The 19,026-nt window shown below is 47.4% G+C and overlaps 1 protein-coding gene across 1 annotated transcript; it reads right to left on the bottom strand.

Moving 5' to 3' along the window:
- Positions 1–5,084: 5,084 nt before the first annotated feature.
- On the bottom strand, positions 5,085–17,115 carry MYOZ3 (myozenin 3). The gene is made up of 6 exons (XM_061188340.1): positions 17,055–17,115; positions 10,177–10,331; positions 9,149–9,208; positions 8,912–9,050; positions 8,277–8,439; positions 5,085–5,253 (listed from the first exon to the last, which is right to left on the bottom strand). The coding sequence occupies exons 1-6, from the start codon at positions 17,113–17,115 to the stop codon at positions 5,085–5,087; spliced, it is 747 nt and encodes a 248-aa protein (XP_061044323.1).
- Positions 17,116–19,026: the final 1,911 nt, after the last annotated feature.

The following is a 19,026-nucleotide window of genomic DNA, read 5'->3' as shown; positions in this document are numbered from 1 at the left end:
ATAGATGCTTGATTAGTCTTTCTTATGGAAATCAGAATTATGAGCAATTAGCTTTTGGCAAAAACTCTTAGGTGCTTACCAAACTCCATTTCCTTCTCTAGGGCATACAGCCAGGGGTACACTTGGTGAAAAGTAAACTTTGCCATTCCCAGAGCACTGTAAAAAACATCTCACCCATCCAGTCCTATGAGCTCTTTCCCCATCTGCTGGCTGAATGTACAGGAGGATGATCCCTGGAAGACGGCAGAGTCACACAATGGAAGGAGCCTGGGTTACTTTATCACTGCTTCAAGGAGAGCATTGTGACAAGAGGAATTTTTGTTACAGTAAGCCATTGAGACTTGGGGATCTGTCTGTAACAGCAGCTAGTGTTACTCTCATAAAAGGTGTAATCAGATCTGATCACAAAAAAAAAGCAGAAACCCATTTTTGTACTGAGTAATGGTGATTTTTTAAATTTATTTTTATTCAAGTATAGTTGATTTATAATGTGTTAATTTCTGATGTACAGCAAAGTGACTCAGTTATATACATATATACATTCTTTTTTATATTCTTTTCCATTATGGTTTATCCCAGGATATTGACTATAGTTCCCTGTGCTGTACAGTAGGACCTTGTTATTTATCCATTCTATATGTAATAGTTTACATCCACTAACCCCAAACTCCCAGTCCATCCCCCCCCACCTTGGTAACTACAAGTCTGTTCTCTACGTCTGTGAGTCTGTTTCTGTTTCGTAGATAAGTTCATTTGTGCCATATTTTAGATTCCACATACAAGTGATATCATACAGTATTTGTCTTTCTCTTTCTGACTTACTTCATTTAGTATGATAATCTCTAGTTGCATCCATATTGCTGCACATGGCATTATTTCACTCTTTTTTATGGCTGAGTAGTATTCCATTGTATATATGTACTACATCTTCTTTATCCATTCGTCTGTCAATGGACATTTAGGTTGTTCCCATGTCTTGGCTATTGTGAATAGAGCTGCTATGAACATTGGGGTGCATGTATCTTTTTGAATTACAGTTCTGTCCAGATATATGCTCAGGAGTGGGATTGCTGGATCATATGGTAACTCTAGTTTTAGTTTTCTGAGGAACCTCCATACTGTTCTCCACAGTGACTGCACCAACTTATATTCCCACCAATAGTGTAGGAGGGTTCCCTTTTCTCCACACCCTCTCCAGCATTTGTTATTTGTATACTTTTTTAAAAATAAATTTATTTATTTTTTATTTATTTTTGGCTGCATTGGGTCTGTTGCTGTGTGTGGGGCTAGTTGCGGCGAGCGGGGGCTACTCTTCGTTGCAGTGCGCGGGCTTCTCATTGCGGTGGCTTCTCTTGTTGTGGAGCACAGGCTCTAGGCGCACAGGCTTCAGTAGTTGTGGCTCGCGGGCTCTAGAGCGCAGGCTCAGTAGTTGTGGCGCACGGGCTTAACTGCTCTGCGGCATGTGGGATCTTCCTGCACCAGGGATCGAACTCGTGTCCCCTGCATTGGCAGGCAGATTCCCAACCACTGTGCCACTAGGGAAGTCCCTGTTATTTGTATACTTTAAAAAAAAAATTCATTCATTTATTTATTTTTGGCTGTGTTGGGTCTTCATTGCTGCACACGGGCCTTCTCCAGTTGCGGAGAGGGGGGCTACTCTTCGTTATGGTGAGTGGGCTTCTCATTGCGGTGGCTACTCTTGTTGCGGAGCACAGGCTCCAAGCACGTGGGCCTCAGCAGTTGTGGCACATGGGCTCAGCAGTTGTGGCTCGCAAGCTCTAGAGTGCAGTCTCAGTAGTGGTGGCGCATGGGCTTAGTTGCTCCGTGGCATGTTGGGTCTTCCCGGACCAGGGATCGAACCTGTGTCCCCTGCATTGGCAGGCGGATTCTTAACCACTGTACCACCAGGGAAGTCCCCCATTAACTTTTTTAAAAGGAGGGATTGTCTTGGTAAAATGTAACTCATGTACAGAAAAAGTGCATAAACACAGAAGCACAACTAAATTAAATATTTTAAAGTGAATATCTGTGTAACAATCACGCAGATCTAGAAATAGAAATTGTCCAGCTTTCCCCAGAAGCATTTTATTATGTCCCTTCACAATCACAAACCTTTCTTCCTCCAAAGTACCACCATCCTGACTTTTATATTCAACACCTCCTTGCATCAGTAAACATATGTTTGTATATGTGCCTTCCTTTGCTCACCATTTTGTTTCTGAGATACATCCATATTGTTGTATGTAACTGTAGTTCATTCATGTTCACTGCTGCCATGTCTAGTGTCAGGTTTCCCAATGTTTGGGCTATTCTCAGCCCTTTTCATTTCCATGTCACGGTCTGATTTCATTCATGTAAAGAACAAAAACAGGCCAAAGCATAGAGTTTATATGAAGGGCCTACTAGGCCCCCAAATTACATGAATGGTTAATGACCTGCTTTTTCAGGATCAAAATTTTACTTGTTGAATAAAGAAGCAAAATACAGAACAACAAATACTGTATGATCCCATTAAAAGAAAGACATATCTTTGTATTTATGCATCTATATACATGTAAATGTTTATTCAAATAAGTCTAGAATTCTAGAGTGACCAAACTATTACCACTGGTTACCTCTGCTATATGGGAATGGGGCAGAATGCAGGAGAGTGGGAAGGTCTATGTATGTGCATGGGAGGAGCTATGTGGGCAGATACCTTCACATTTTACTTCTTCATTTATTTATTTTTACAGTAGGCTTTTTTTTTTTTTTTAAACAACATCAGCAAAAGTCACATCAGAATAAGGAAGGAATGAGAATTTACTTTGGGGTGCAGCAGGCTCCCTACCAGTCTCTCCTCTTCTGTCCCTGGTGGCTGCCATTACCCGCAGAGCACAGCAGAGCCAACCCAAGGCAGACCAAATCCTCTCTTCTGTGTTTCAGAAACTTTAATGGTTGGCTTTCAGTTCTTGGAAACATGACTTTAAATGGCAGCCCCCAAATTCAAGCCAACACATCAACTGCAAGCAAATCTGGGTCAGCTGTTGGCCCCTTGAAACTGTGTGGGGCAGAGTGAAACTCCAGAGCAAAAGGAAAATGCAACCACTATCCGGTGCACCTGGGAACCAGCTAGATTCCCGGCCTTCTCATCTCCCCAGGAGAGGGCGCCAGGGCGGAGACAGAGGGAAGCAGCGGGGAAGGAGGTGAGTCATGTCCAACAGAGCCCTGCAGTGATCAGAGGCTTTCCTTCAGGTTTCAGCTTTACTGACCCACAGTGACATTTCCATGAGCCTGCTTCTCAAGGTGACTCACTGCAGGAACATCTTATCAGCCAAGAGTAGTAGCCGCATGGAATCTGATAATGATTGAGTGCTTATTAGGTATGTGTCCGTCACTATGCCCACAAAACTCTATGCAGGGGCTTCTACTCTCGTCCTCATCTTACAGGTAGAGAATTAGAAGCCCACAGGTGAGAAGTGACTTGAGTTCACACAGCCAGCGGTGGCATTAGAACCCACCCCATCCAGTCTGACCCCCAGCCTGTACTCTTAACCTCTAAACTCTAAAGCAGGGCACCATGACTAGGTGATTCCAGAGTGAATGGGCTTGGCCGCCCAGTGGGGTGATAGGAAACATCCACTGGAATCGGACAGATGCCCACTTGTCCCTGGACAAGTCACTTCCCCCTTTTGAGCTTGGATATCCACATCTGTAAAACGGGACAATACCTTTGTCTCAAGGTTGTACTGAAAATTAGAAATGGGATATGGAGAGAACCTACTACCAGCCCAAGCACTGAGGCACCCAATAAAAAGCAGCCATAATCATCATCATCACCACCACCTGCAGTGAGGCGTTCCTTTCCCTTCTCTTCCTAACGAGCCAGCATACAGGCCGGGAAACTCCTGGTGGGGACTAGGACAAGATCTACCCTGGCGCCTGCTCTAAACGGTGAGTGGAAGGGGCTGGAAAGGAGTCGTCCTTGTAAGCACCCTACTCTGCACCTGTCCTGTGAGGTGCCGAGCGCTGCCCCTTCTTTCTGACCCCATGGCCGCCTCCCTAGTCCAGGCCTTGTTCCTTCAAGGATCCTGGCGTCCAGCTGTACTCCTGTCCAGTCTGTGCTCCACACAGCAACCAGCGAGACCCCTCGCTCTCCAGCCTAAGAACCTCCCCATCTCCTTAGTGCAGCCCACCCCACTCTGGGCCCCTGAGGAGTCACCGACTCCTCTGACATTGCCATCTCCCTTCTCCACAACACCTGCCCCCATGACAGTTCTGCACCTTTGCACTCGCTGTGCGCTTGCCAGGAATGCCCTCCCCATCACACTCTCCCCATCACACCCCCTTCCCTTGTTGGACTGACACTCCTCTGAGGCCCCACTCGAATCCTCTGGGAAGCTTCCCAGAATCCCACCCCACACCCAGGGTTAGAGAACCCCTCCTCTGCTTCACTGGCACTTTGTTCCTCAGTTGTCAATTAGCGTGCTTTAGGGAAAATTAAGATGACTTCCTGCTTTACAAATCTGTCTTCTCTACTGTGTTTTCCTCCCTAGGCTAGGGCCTGGGCTTACTTACCACACCCTCTCCCTGGAGCTGGCACAGCGGCTAGCACACAGTTGCTGCTTAGTAAATGTTAACAGCATAAATAAAGACCATCTGTGTCTCAGTAAAAGGAAAATCTAATTATCAGAGTGATTCACAGGTAAATAGGCGGCTAGTGAGCTCCCTGTCATTGGGGCAGTGTAAGCTAGACTACAGGAGCAGGAAAGAGTGGAGGCTTGGACGTGAAGTCATTGGTGGTTTGGATTCCTAAAGATACAAACCGGGGACGAGTTTTCCTGGAATCAGCTGGGAGTACTAGTTACTAATAGAGACCCTCCACTCAGGAGATTCTGATGCTGCAGGTTTGGGACGGGCCAGAAATCTGTATTAAAACACCTCCAGGTAATTTTGAAGCACACCACATTTGGGAACTGCTGAACTTTGTGACCTTTGAGGCCATTTGTGTGTGATGGCCCTTTGTAAACTGTGAAGTGCTGTCCACAAGTCTTGGCTCCAGGTGTTACCCGCCCTCTGCGATGGGGGAATTGAAGGGGCTGGGGCTACAGCTCCTCAGACTCTGGGAGGTTGCAGACCCAGCCCTGGGCCACTCTGTTGAAGCTGGGTCTGAGGCGGAGGAGTTCCAAGCCACTGGTGAGCTCCGGGACGAAGAGGGTGCCTGCCCTCGGAATGGTTTCCCCCACCAGGCGTCCTCCAAAGGGCACTGGTGTCCTGGGGAGAGAAGAGCAGCAGGAGGGGAAGGCAGTGTGGGAAAGGGTGGCAGAACAGACCTGTGGGTCACCACGTGCAGCCCCCTCCCCTCCTCTCTCTGGGCCTCAGTTTCCCTGCTACTCAGCAAGGTTTTGTACTGTCTTTAACAGGTTTCTCCAGCTCTGCCCATTCTCAAATCTGCCCCTAGTGGGGATGGCTTCTTGCTTTGAAATAGGAGTGAGGTTTTCAGTGAGAACTGGCTTGTCCTGGCAAAACTCTACGTTCCTGTTAAGGAAGGTCTAGAAGGGAGTAGAATTGGAATAGAGTTTTTCCCTCCTCTTGTCATCTCCCCTTAAAACAATATATCACAGACTGGAGAGAGGAAGGAGGGTTAGAAAGAACACTGAGAATCAGAGACTACAGATTACCACAGAGACATGCCATTTCTCACCCATAAGACTGGCAAGGATAAATGATTTGGTAATGGGGCAAAGTTAGTGAGGCGGTGGGGCGAAGTCTCACTCATATACTGCTGGTTGGAGAGTAAATTGGTGTCGCTCCCTTGGAGGGCAATTTGGCAGGATCTTTTAAACCTGAAAATGTGCAAATTCTGTCAACCAGCAACTCTACCTGTAAGCATATGGCTTAGGGAAGCTCATGCACAAGGAAGCAGATATGAGCAGCGATTAGTGACAGACCAGAAACAAGCCATATGCCCACTGGCAGAGGAATGGATAAGATAAATATAGTATATTCACATGGCAGAGTACTATATAGCAACTTAAAAGGAATGAAAAGAGATATAGGTATTAGAAAGAGGAGACTGCAAAAGCATAATAACGTTGAGTGAAAAAAGCAAGCAAGTTACAGGATGAAATACAAAGTAGCAAAACACACACACACACATGCACACCAAACAATGCTACATCCCCATAGGTATGTAGCTGCTTGTAGAGAATATTCTCTTGTAGAGAATGTTCTGAAAACATACATACCAACCTGACAACAGTGTTACCTTTGGGAAGGGAGCTGGGATTGGAGGATGGGGAACAAAGGGGCCCTACCTTTATTTGAAGTGACCTAGGGTTTTCTTTAAAGATAATATAAATACATGATTTTCAAACTATTTTTTAATTTTAAGAGAATAAAAAGCATTGCTCATGTAGTGTTTTCCCTGCAGCCTGGGACCAATGGAGAGAGGGGAACGCCTGCTCTGGGGTAAAAAGGCAAACCCTGGGCCAGGGCCTGGGTTCCAGCCAGGACAGTGTTTCTGCCTGGACCACCACAGCTGCGATGGCAACAGCCAGGCCCCGCAGGAACGGGCTGGGCTGTTTCCAAGTCAAGCAGGCCTCACGGTTGGGCCCTTGATCAGGAGCCCAGAGTCCTGGATCCTGAGCACATCTTGGCCACCAACGCTACAGTTCCTTCTCTCTCTGCCTCAGTTGCTTCTTCTGTCCCAGGAGGGGTCTGGGCTCAGGGGTCCCTAAGACCCTCCTTATTTTGGTGGGAACATGCCTCAGCCTGTCAGAGCTGAGGCATGAGATGGATGGGGCTTCAACCTGCAATGGCCAGCCTGGAAGCTGGCTGCTAGCACTGAATGTCAGCTGAGGGTTTTAAATAGCTGGACAGGCGGGGTCTGAGGGCCCCAGGAGGAGAAACAGCACAGTCCTGCCTGGCAGGAAACCCCAAAATGTCTGCCAGTGGCTTGTGATTCACATGAGGCCTGTTGGGCCCATTCTTCCCATCATGGTCCTCCCTGGCTCTCAGCTGTTTGAGGGCAGTCGCATCCCTCCTGAGCAGTCTCTTCTCAAGGCCCATCACCCCCAGTTCCTTCAGCCCTTCCTCAGAGGGCTTGGTCTCCAGGCCTAGCAAGACAGACACAGTCTCCACGTGTGGTCTGAGCAGGTGCCAGAAGAGCTGGACCGTGGCCTCCTCTCTGTGGACCCTCCACTTTCTCACTTAATCCAGCCCAAGCCAGAGGAGCATTTTTCACAAATAGCAGCAGAGTAAGGAAGCCAATTGAAATGCAGTTGAAATGCATCCCCCAGCCCAAAGCCTGCCTTCCTGCCAAGCTCCTGTCCTGACTGCTGTGATTTGTTTTCAGGCCCCCAGGGCAGGATGTTAAATCTATCCCTTTTAAGTTCTCCCCTGTTGGCTTTTCCAGCCATCATTTCAACCTGTAAATAATAATAATAATAATGGCAGCTACCATTTATTGAGAGCTTATCACTTGCCAGAAATTTTGCCTAAGGCCTCTCATGCCATCCTCACGACCATCTTATGAAGCAGGTACTATAACAGTCTCATTTTACAGGTGGGGAAAGGGAGGCCCAGCGAGGTTAAGCCACTTGCCCAAGGTCACACAGCCAGGGGTGGATATTGCATTAAGCCCTTGTCGAGGGCCCACGTGCTAAACACTATGAGCCACTCCTTTGTGGCTCTCACCTCTGGTGTCCAACATTTCACTGCTACTCCCCACAGTGGTACAGCCTCAAGATCACTTTCTAGGCCTCTTCCAGACCACTGATGAAAGTGAGGAAAACGCTGAGCTGGCCTAGGACTGGTGAGATCTGGGGCCCCCACCCAGGGAAGGACTCACACCTTGATGTCCATCAAGCAGATGGCACACAGCAGTGATGGAGAGTAAGCAACTGGACTCTGGAGTCAGACAAAACCAGACTTGGATCCCAGCCCTGCCACTGCTTCCTTGCTTTGTGATTTTGGGCAGATTGTTGATAATCCTCTTCTCCAGCAGAATAGGAAAAACTGTAGCACCTGCCCCACCCTGTTGTGGAGGAGTATCCAGCAAGATGTGTGCCACATTCACCCATTTACTCCCTGTACATTTATTGAGCACTAGTTAGTTGTGTTAAGGCAAGAGCTCTACTGAGTTTTAGCAGGGGCTCAATAAATGTATATAAGGCGTTGGGGGTAGAGCCTGGCATGTAGCAAGTGCTCAGGAGATGCAGCTACTGCTGTGGTTGTGACTGGCTCCAGTGCATCCTCCCTCCAGGTCTCTCCCTAAGCAGCCCGCCTGGTCTTACTTGTTGAAATTTCGATACTCCAACAGGCTGTGGGTGTGACTTCCGCCTTCGCCCAGGTCGTCCCGGTAGCTGACGAACTCCTTCCACGGGCAGCTGTAGCCCTTGGGGATGGCCGTGTGGTTGAACTTCTCGGGAGGGACGCCCTTCAGTGGCTCAGCATAGCCTAGGGGTGGAGCATGGCACGTGGGAGGCGGGAGAGCGGGACGCCTGGGTTCCTTTTAACCTTGCCCCCCACGCCCCGCTGCAGACACTGTTTTGGGGGGCTAGGAAAGGGGAGTTGGGGGAGGGGGTGGAATGTGATGCTAAAGTTGCTCCAGCAAAGAGGACCCTTCCCCATCCCTGGAAACAAGGAGGATGGAGCAGTGGAATTGCGAGTTGGGGCGCAGACTCTAGTCTTGCCTCAGACCCTGGCTCGCTCTGTGACCTTGGCGCATTGCTGCGCTACTCTGGGCTTGTGTTGGGTCTTTGGAGTGGGGTGAGTGTGTGTGTGTGTGTGTGTGTGTGTGTGTGTGTGTGTGTGTGTGTGTGTGTTGGGAAGGAGGTGGACTAGACGCTCTCTGGATGCTCTTCCTGCCCCACCGTGGAGCTCGCCCATGCTACGTCCCCTGGTCCTGGGACGCGGGCAGGCCACTTACCTGGCGCCAGGGCACTGGGGCTGTGGGCACTCACTGGCCGGGCGGCTGTGGGCTGGGCATCCTCAGGGGCCCCAGGCCCTGAGGTCGGGAAGATGTGGAGCTCAGAGTGGTAGTTCTGCCCCTCGGAGCTGTTGGCAACCTAGGCACAGTGGGGGGAGCTCAGAGGTGGTGGACCGGGGAATCTGAGCTGCCTGGCCCCTTCCCGCAGGCTTCCGCCACTTCGGGGTCTCTGTGCACGCTCACCATCCCAGGTTCCGCTGTTCCAGTCACCTTCTCCTTGGCGCTTCCTGCCACGAGCTGGGGGGAGGCGAGGGGCAAATAAACCACAGGAAGGCCCAGTGGGGCAAGAGGCCAGGGTTCTCCCTCCACTACAAAAAGGCAGGGGGTGGTGGGAGGTCATAATCCTAGAGCCCACCTCCCAGGGATGTTTTGGGGGGAGGATGAGTTAATAGAGCGCTAAACCCTGGAACAGAGAAGTGCTCTTATATACGTTAGTTGCTATTATAGTATTGACCCTGGGCATATAATACTTAACCTCTCTGAGCCACAGTTTCCTTCTCTGTAAAGTGGAGATGATGATGATAATATCACTCTCTGATCATTAAATGAGAGGATGCATGCAAACTGCTTAGCTAGTACCGTCATAAGCACGTAGCAAAGGTAAGTGTTTTGTCATTTTTATTATTCTGCCACATGGATCCCTCTCATCATCTCCTGTTTCATCCAGAAATTGAGTGGAGTAGGATGAAAGGCCCCTAAGTTCATTAGAAGTACCTGAAACTGCCTGCCACCTTTTTGAAGCTGGAGGACAAGCCATTCTTGCCTCCTTTCTCTACCAGCTGACTATCTCGTGGCCTTTGCCTTCTTCCAGTGGGAAGAAGAGGACGGCATTCTGCATTTTCCATCTTAGATCAAGCTCAAGTCTAATCTAAATCCTGCTTGCTGCAAATTCAGCCCAGAGCACCTGACTATTCTTCTGCACTTTTTGTAGGAGCCAGAGTCCCTTCACTCCATGGGTCATCCTGTCCAATCCACTTTATGTATTGTATCTGGGGAAAGGTGCCTAAAGAGCTAACCCTTTTCTAGGATCACCTAGCAAGGCAGAGGTCAATCTGATGGCGATATCACAGCCATCCCCAGCTGGAACTTGAGGGACCCCCCCATAGAGGGCAGAGGTCCTATCTGGCTCATTGTTTGGCTCTAGGCTAACGATTGGCCCTCTCTGGGCCTCAGTTTCCCTGTGAACACAGTGGAGGCTTACTCACCGCACGCGGGCTGGATGCAAACTCAAAGGTGAATTTCTGCACGCGGCGCTGTCTCTTATGGAAGAGGAGGGATCCTCGGTTGTTACGCAGTGATAGCTCTTCCAGCATCAAGTCCTGGGGCACCTTCAGCTTCTTGCCCAGGTCCAGCAAAGGGACTGCCCAGAGAGGCCAGAGGGAGCTCTTACCACCAAACCCTCAGGGCACTCCAGGTCGCTGCCTCTAAGGGGACCTCAGCACAGCACCGTCTGCTGTGTATGTGAGGGCTGATTTCTCCCCACACTTGCTGACCCTGGGTGTCATTATTCTTAGGAATCTTTGCCCACCCAATGGGTGGAAATGACTCCTCCGAGTTTAATTAGCATGTGTTTGACACTCAGTGAAATTGAGCATCATTTCAGATGTTCTTTGGCCGGGTATATTTATTCCATGCGTTTCCCATGCAGCTCTTTGCCCATAGTGGTGGAGGTAGTGAGTAATGATCAGATTCTAGGTATCTTTTAAAGGTAGGCCACGGGTGTGGGATGTGAGAGACAGAGAGAGAGACAGACAGAGAGAGAGAGAGAGAGAGCGAGAGAGAGAGAGAGAGGTGTGGGAGGTAAAGGCAAGGTTTCTGGCCTGAGCCGCTGGGAGGATGGAGTAGCCGCTCTCTGAGATGGGAAGGCTGGAGGAGGAGGAGGTGTGAGGAAAGACCAGTCATTCTGTTCTAGACATGTCTTCTTTTAATGTTAAAATAGCCTTTTTATTATTATAAAAACAGCATATATGTGCATTGAAGAAAGTTAGAAAATATAGACATAAAAGAAAAAAAAACCACCATTTTCTACCATCCAGAGGTTGCCACTACTAACACCTTAGTGTATATCCTTTCCTGTCTTTTTCATTGACTATGTATTCATATGTGACTTTTTAACCAAAATGAAATCACAGCACAGCTGCTTTGTAACTCGCTTTTATCAGTTAAAGATCTCCACCTTTCCAAGTGAATGAATTTTTTTTTTAATATAATGCCTAGTCCATATTCAAACTCCCCTAATTGTCTCCAAAACTGAGCATAACGTTTGAAGAGCCTTGTAGGCATCCCAGCGGAGATGCCGAGGAGGGCGCTGGATATATGAGTCTAGTGTTCATGGGAGAAAACTGACCTGAACATAAAAACTGGGGCATCAGGAAGTAGAAACGGTATTTGCTGTTGTTGTTTTTTAATGAAGGCTGTCCCATTTATTTCTTTTCTCATAGTTAGGACCAGTCATTATAGCCATGTAGACGGATTCCAGGGCTGATGACCGTCCTTAGTAGTTTGGTGGCCCATCCATATCCTTGGTGCTTTCCCCACCAGCAAAACACATACTTTTATGTTGGCGCCACAAGGGAAGACTTTTGGAAGAAAGGAGTGTCAGCATGGTGAAGACGTTGGTAGGAGAGGGATATGTATGGGCAGCACGGGCAGAGTTGTCATCTCTACAGTCAGACACACATAGGTTCATATTCCAGCTCTCTAAATGGTATTTGGAGCCTGGAGGCTAGGTGAGATCACCAAGGATATGAGAATGGATAAAGAGATCCAAAGACCGAGCCCCGGGGGCTCCAACATTTAGACTGAGGAGATAAGCCCCAGCCCTGGAGCCTGGGAGAAAACACCCGGCAAGTTAGGAGGAAATCTAAAGACTGTGGTGTCCTAGAACCAAATGATGAAAGTGTATCAAGGAGGAAGGACTGATCAATGGAGTCAAATGTTGCTGATATGTCAAGTAAGAGGAGGGCTGAAAACTGACCATTGTATTTAGTAACATGGTGTTATTATTGGCAATCTCCGCAAAAGCAGTTCCTGTGGAGTATTTAGGAGTGAAAGCCTTATTGGACAGGGTTCAAGAGAAGAGGACAGAGTTAAACCACATCACGAGGAAGCAATGAGCCAAATCTAAGATGTGGGACGTTCTAGAGGGCAGGTGGCCCGGTGTCTTCAAAGGAGTGAATGACATGGAAAAAAAGGAGAGGGGGGGACAGTGTTTTAGATTAAAGGAGATTTAAGAGACATAGCTACCAAATAAAAACAAGGGCCCTTGAGGGTACAGTTATTATGCTAAGTGAAATAAGTCAGATAGAGAAAGACAAATGCCATATGATTTCACTTATATGCGGAATATAAAAACAAACAAACATAAACCAAAATAAATGATCAAACCAAACCAAACATCAACAAACATGCAGATACAGAAAACAGAGTAGTGGTTCCCAGAAGGGAATGGGGGTCGCGGGGGAGGGTGAAATGGGTAAAGGGGATCAACTGTATGATGAAGGATAGAAACTAAATTTTTGGTGGTGAGCATGCTGTAGTGTATACAGAAGTAGAAACATAATTTTGTACACATGAAACTATCAATATATAACGTTAAATATGAACCAATGCTACCTCAGTTAAAAAGTGGCTCTTATTTGGATCCCCATTAACAAACTAGAAAATTGGAGGAAGTTGACTATAGGACTGGTTATTAGATAGTATTAAATCAACATTTAATTTTGTTCAGTGTGTTAATATCTTTGTGGCATGTAAGGAAATGTCCTTTTTATTACTTTCTGTGAAGTATTTGGGGGATGAAATGACATGCTCTTTGGGATTTGCTCCGGACCCCAGGAATAAAAGGAGGGCCACAGGGATTTGCACTCTCAACTTTTGTGTGTGTGTGTGTGTGTGTGTGTGTGTGTAAGTTGGTTTAATAAAATGTGAAAAAGAGAGAAAGAGAGGAAGGAAGTATAGACAGCGGCTTGAGGAGGTGTGGTCTGAAGGACCATGGCTGGGGGCAGCTGTGGAAGCAAGAGTGGTTTACTTGCTTGTTGGTTTGCTTACTTGCTTGCTTGTTTTTAAAGAGGGAGGAACAATAGCATGTTTGTTAGCTGATGAGAAAATCTGACAATGCAATAAAGAGAGGGGAGAATTACTGAAGGAATGGCTTGAGCAGGAGAGAGGGCAGGGAGGGTGTTCAGTGCCCAGCAAGAAGGGTTGGCTTCACACAGGGCAAGGAGAGTTCATCTATCATATCAGGAAGGAAAACCAAGAACAGGGACACAGATGCGAACAAGTGGACAGATGTGGAGGCGGGAGCTTGCAGAAGTTCTCTTTTGGCCACTTTACTTTTCTCGGTGAAATAAGAAGAGAAATGCAAATCAAAACTACAATGAGATATCATCTCACGCCGGTCAGAATGGCCATCATGAAAGAATCTAGAAACAATAAATGCTGGAGAGGGTGTGGAGAAAAGGGAACACTCTTGCACTGTTGGTGGGAATGTAAATTGATACAGCCACTATGGAGAACAGTATGGAGGTTCCTTAAAAAACTAAAAATAGAACTACCATACGACCCAGCAATCCCACTACTGGGCATATACCCTGAGAAAACCATAATTCAAAAAGAGTCATGTACCAAACTGTTCATTGCAGCTCTATTTACAAAAGCCAGGACATGGAAGCAACCTAAGTGTCCATCATCGGATGAATGGATAAAGAAGATGTGGCACATATATTCAATGGAATATTACTCAGCCATAAAAAGAAATGAAATGGAGGTATTTGTAGTGAGGTGGATGGAGTTAGAGTCTGTCATACAGAGTGAAGTAAGTCAGAAAGAGAAAAACAAATACAGTATGCTAACACATATATATGGAATCTAAGGGAAAATAAAGGTCATGAAGAACCTAGTGGCAAGACGGGAATAAAGACACAGACCTACTAGAGAATGGACTTGAGGATATGGGGAGGGGGAGGGGTAAGATGTGACAGGGTGAGAGAGTGGCATAGACATATATACACTAATGTAAAATAGATAGCTAGTGGGAAGCAGCCGCATAGCACTGGGAGATCAGCTCGGTGCTTTGTGACCACCTAGAGGGGTGGGATAGGGAGGGTGGGAGGGAGGGAGATGCAAGAGGGAAGAGATATGGTAACATATGTATATGTATAACTGATTCACTTTGTTATAAAGCAGAAACTAACACACCATTGTAAAGCAATTATACTCCAATAAAGATGTTTAAAAAAAAAAAAAGAAGCAAGGTCATTAGCTGAGAATGAAGGTGAGGGAGGAGGTATTGGAGGTTTGAGAAGAGAGGTTGCTAAAGTTATCTCAGAGAACAGTAGGGGAGAGTGAATGGGTCAGGGATGGGTGATGTGGTCACCAGGCAACACTGAGGGCCATTCAGGTGCTGTGATTCTTCCCATTCAATGGAATCCTAAATGGCCTTTTAAAAAAAGGGGGCTGATGTTTCTTTCATTCTTTCAGCAAATATAGAGACAGCACCTTCTACATGTTAGGATCAGAAAGAAATCCACTGTAGATTAAAAGGGGGAAAAAAGGAAATTTCAGAAGAATCTGTATTCTAAGATCCCACTCATATATTTTAAAAAATAAGCACATGTTTATGTATGCATTGAAAAATCTGCAAGGAGATATGCCAAATATTGGCAGTAACAATTTGGGGACCTCGGAAGGAGGAGGGCTGGAAATTGTTTGCTTTTTTTCTGTTTTTGAACAAGAAAATGTACTGCATACTTAAACAGATGAAAGACCATTTATACCTAAATACATAATAAAAGTCCCCTGGCATCATATTCTCAAATGCTGTTCAGATGAACTGAGCTTAATATTTAAAAAAAAAAAAAAAGCTATAGGTAAAACCTATTTGACTAAGCAATTCCACTTCTAGGCATTCGTCCTCGGGCAGAAAAGTTGAATAAACATGCCTGAAGATATACATACAAGGATGTTTACTGCAGTGAGTTTTCGAATTGTGAAAACTGGGAATCAATCTTGCGGTGCATGCTGCCCAGATGCCCTTTATCAGTGACTAACAGCTCACAACTGCCACCTCCACAGAGAACTGCCCCGGTGAGTAGAAGCTGCAACAGTCCCCTTGCTGAAGATGAGATGAATTCTGTAGGGCAATTAATTTATGCTTTGGAGCCCACGTCCTTACTTAGCAGTTTCCTCTGCTGGATTGTGCTTTTGTCACTTCCCTTCCCCTAGGAGTGCGAGCTCAACAAGTCACTTGTTTGGGAATCCTCAGGCTCTACTCCTAAGGGTCCCAACCTGGGCTGAGGCTTCATGGCCTCCCTTAGGGGATGTGTGTGTATAAATATATATAATATCTTATATGCTGGGGGAGCAAGGGGAGGGGAGGGGTGAGATAAGTCATACTAGGATGGAAAGAAGTCTGTGGTGTGCCGCTAAGTGAAAAAAATTTAAGATGACAAACACAGTGTATAGTATTTAGCCCGTGTGTGTGTTTATATAAATACGTTTATATATGAACAGAAGAAGGATTTACACAAAACTGTTAACAATGGTTCTCTCCAGATGGTTTTGTTATGAGGAACTTTCACATTCAAAGTCATTCATGTCTGCTTTGTCTGAATATTCTATAAAATGAATGTTTTATTTATATAACCATGTGGTAAAGGAGCAGTTTTGGAGACAGAGCTCTGGGGTCAAATCTCAGTTCTACCACCTACTATATATGTGACTTCCTAGCTTCTCTGACCCCTGTTTTCTCATCTGCAAGATGGGTGTGATCGTATCTAACTTACAGAGTTGTTGTGAGGGTTATATATGTAACGAAAGGTACAAATGCTCTTAGCACAGTGTCTGAGACATAGTGAGCACACAATAACGGTAAGTGTTTTATTATTATTATTATTTTACAATGGCTATCTTTCGGTGGTGACACCATGAGATTTTTTCCTTTCTACTTTTCTTTAGTTTCAAAATTGTCCTTAATTAATACCCTAGCAATCGTCAACAATTCACGTATTTCCAGTCTGGCATAAATGTTGTGTGTCAGTATTTGGGGGTCTGTAACTAATTAATTACTTAGACAAGAGAAGAGAAAATGCATTGCCTAATTCTTCTAGTTAGAGCATCGGTACCTTACAAAGCTTGTGTATTTCAGCACAGAAAATCATGGAATAAAAAAAAAAAATGACACCAACAAAAGGAGGCAAGAACACACAAAACAAGTTAAAAGTACGACTCACACATAAAGTCATACACATGATTAAATACTTCCTAGAACACTGAAGGAGGTAAAACTGCAGCAATGCCCTTAGACATGGGTTTATCAGAGCTTGGTTCACTTCCCACCTGCATCAGAATCACCTGGGTACTTGTCTAAAAGGCTAATGTATGGCCTCCTCCCCAGGTCCCCTGAATCAGAATTCCTGGGGGTTGATGCTGGGAATCTGTATTTTTAACCAACAGCGCCATGTCATTGCGATTCACAGTAAAGTTTGAGAGTCCTGACTTAGCTAAATTTGTTTTTAAAATATTTGAAATGCTCTAAAGTTAGGCCAAATCAACAGACTCCAAAATTATGCCAAGAGGTCTTATAAAGCTGATAATCATGTATTTTAGATGATTTATGCATTGGATGAATGTGCTTTTAAGTGAAATGGTTTGAGGCAGATCGGGCAGCCTATTCCTGCCCCCCTGACCCGCTCTCCCCTGACCCCTTGTCTCTTGCCATGGGGGCTCGGGGAGACCGCCCAGTTAAAACAAGCAGGGGCAATCTGTGGGACGCTTGGGCCATTGTTAGGGTTGAATCTGGGACCAGAGCTCTCAGAGCTCCATTTGGGGCTGAGGTAAGGACTTAGGTGGGGGCAGAGCCCAATCTAGGGCACTCAACCTCAGCTCTTGGGGGTGCAGGCATCAGGGCAAGGCCCCTCCCAGTGCTTCGGGAAGCTTCCAAGCCCAGGCAGCAGATTCCACAGGCTGGCCTCGAACTCACACCTGTTTGCCCAGACCTGGGACCAGCAGGCCTGAGTGGCTGCAGCCTGGGAGCAAGAAAGCATGGGATCTGAGGAATGCTCAAGGGCTGGGTCAACCTTACCTGGTTCAGTGAGGTCCCCCATGGTAGTCATTACTGGCCCCTTCTGCTCCTTGGGGATCATCCTGTGGAGGAGAGACTGCTACAAATGGTCCAGGTTACCTCCGTTCCTCCCCAGACCTCCCAATCCTTGGTCTACCCAACCCCAGGCCTGCGCAGCCTTGGCCCACCCCAAAGTCTCAAGCAAGGGCTGTCTGAGCTGGAAAGAAGAGGCTGAGGTCCATGGAAGAAAAAGGAGATGCTCAAGGTCACACAAATCTGCTTCCTTGACGCTAGGGAAGCACGCACTCATTGGGGGTAGTTTCTGGGACATTAGGAGACCGGGAGGCGAGGGTCTCTGACTGTTGTTGTCCACTGACTCAAGTGAGCGCTAATCAGAGGCTGAAAGAGGTTGGAGGTTGAAGTCAGGGGGAGAGGAGCATGGGTGGTTAGGCTGAAGCTGCACTGGGGTCTGCAAGGTGCGCCCCTCCTGTCCTCAGGACTCGGCTCTGAGGCTTGAGGGTGCAGGCTGGTCCAAGGACACTGAAAACAACCATCAGCCCCCTTCCTATCCCCCCCTCCTTCAGCTCACTTGCATGGTGTTCTTTTCTCCCTCGCTCCTTCTCTCCCTCTTCCTCCATCCCCCCATTTGCATCTTATGGCATGTCCCAGGAATCTTGGAGGTGATTTACAAATAAAATGAGGTCCAAAGCCCCAGAGAAGCCCTGCAGGCCCCAAGTCCAGATCCCCTAACTCGCCCCCCAGGAGAGAAGGCAAAGTCCTTGAGCCTCCTGACGGCCTTACCAACCCTTGTGCCCCTCTGCTTTGCTTCCAGGTTTTTCTATATTTCTTCTTTTAGAAAAACAATCTGCCTCCATCTGTGCCCCCCACGCCCATACCCAGCCCCGGGTCAGTGGGCGCTGAGCTGGGCGGCCTGGATTCTAATCGGTGTCCCTGACTCCCTCGGTAACTGTGAGCAAGTAGCTCTCCTGTAACCTAAGGAGACTGGGCTAGATCATGGGTATCCATGGATGTGCTTCAGGGCATACACGAACCCCCTAAAACTGCATGCAAACATGAGCACACATGCATGCATATGGGGTGATGCCCACGAGCTGGTGGACAGTGCTCCAACTGGGACCACTTAGGATTCCACAGTCCCCGGAGCTGTTTCTTGACAAACACTCTCCTTACAGAAATTCACAGACATTGGGAAGGACCCCTCATTTTATAGACAGGGACCCTGCTTCCCTCTATTGCTGAAAGATCTTGGAGTCCTGAGCAGAGCCATTACCTACCCCAACCCTGAATCCTAGCCACCCCCTCTCCATTTAACCCAGAGTAACCCAGAGCTTAGAATCCCTCCCTTCCCAACTCAGGATCCAGGCTTCCACGAGGCCCCACCCTCCCCGGACCCCCTTGGGCCCTTCCTCTGCTTGGGGGAAGGGGCTCAGGGAATTGGCTCCTCCCCACTGCCCACTCCCCACAGCGCCTCGAGCTCCCCTTGAATCCTGGTACCTGAGAGATGGAACCACAGTGGGCAGGAGGGAGTGTCAGACCCTCAGATTAACACCTCTGTCGGGAAGCTGAGAGTTGAGTGGTCGGTGTCTGTGCAGGCGGTCGTCAGTGAGCTGGGTATGCCTTGCCGCCGGCTCTGGCCTCAGCTGATGAGAGTTGTCCTTGCCTTGTCATGGCTCACAGCCTTATTTTGGGCTGCAACAGGATCCAGGGACAGATGCTAAAAGCACCAGGCCCCAGGGAAGACAGGTGCGCGGGCAGCAGGCCCTTGCAAACAGAAGGCCTTGCACATGTACAATACACATACATATGCACACACCAAAGTCACCTGGAAATGCTGAGTGAATCACTGGTCCCCTGAGCTAGCAAATTGTATCCTTAGGGCCTAGATCAGGGCCTGGTAGGAACTCAGTAGATATTTGTTGAATGAATGATTGAATAGGTAGATTGATGAATGAATGAACTGTCCCCCAGTAAC

The sequence above is a fragment of the Eubalaena glacialis genome, chromosome 4 (assembly GCF_028564815.1).
Source record: "Eubalaena glacialis isolate mEubGla1 chromosome 4, mEubGla1.1.hap2.+ XY, whole genome shotgun sequence".
Classification (NCBI taxonomy): Eukaryota; Metazoa; Chordata; class Mammalia; order Artiodactyla; family Balaenidae; genus Eubalaena; species Eubalaena glacialis.
Note: the sequence above shows the minus strand (reverse complement) of the source record. Positions and strands in the feature narration are given on the sequence as shown.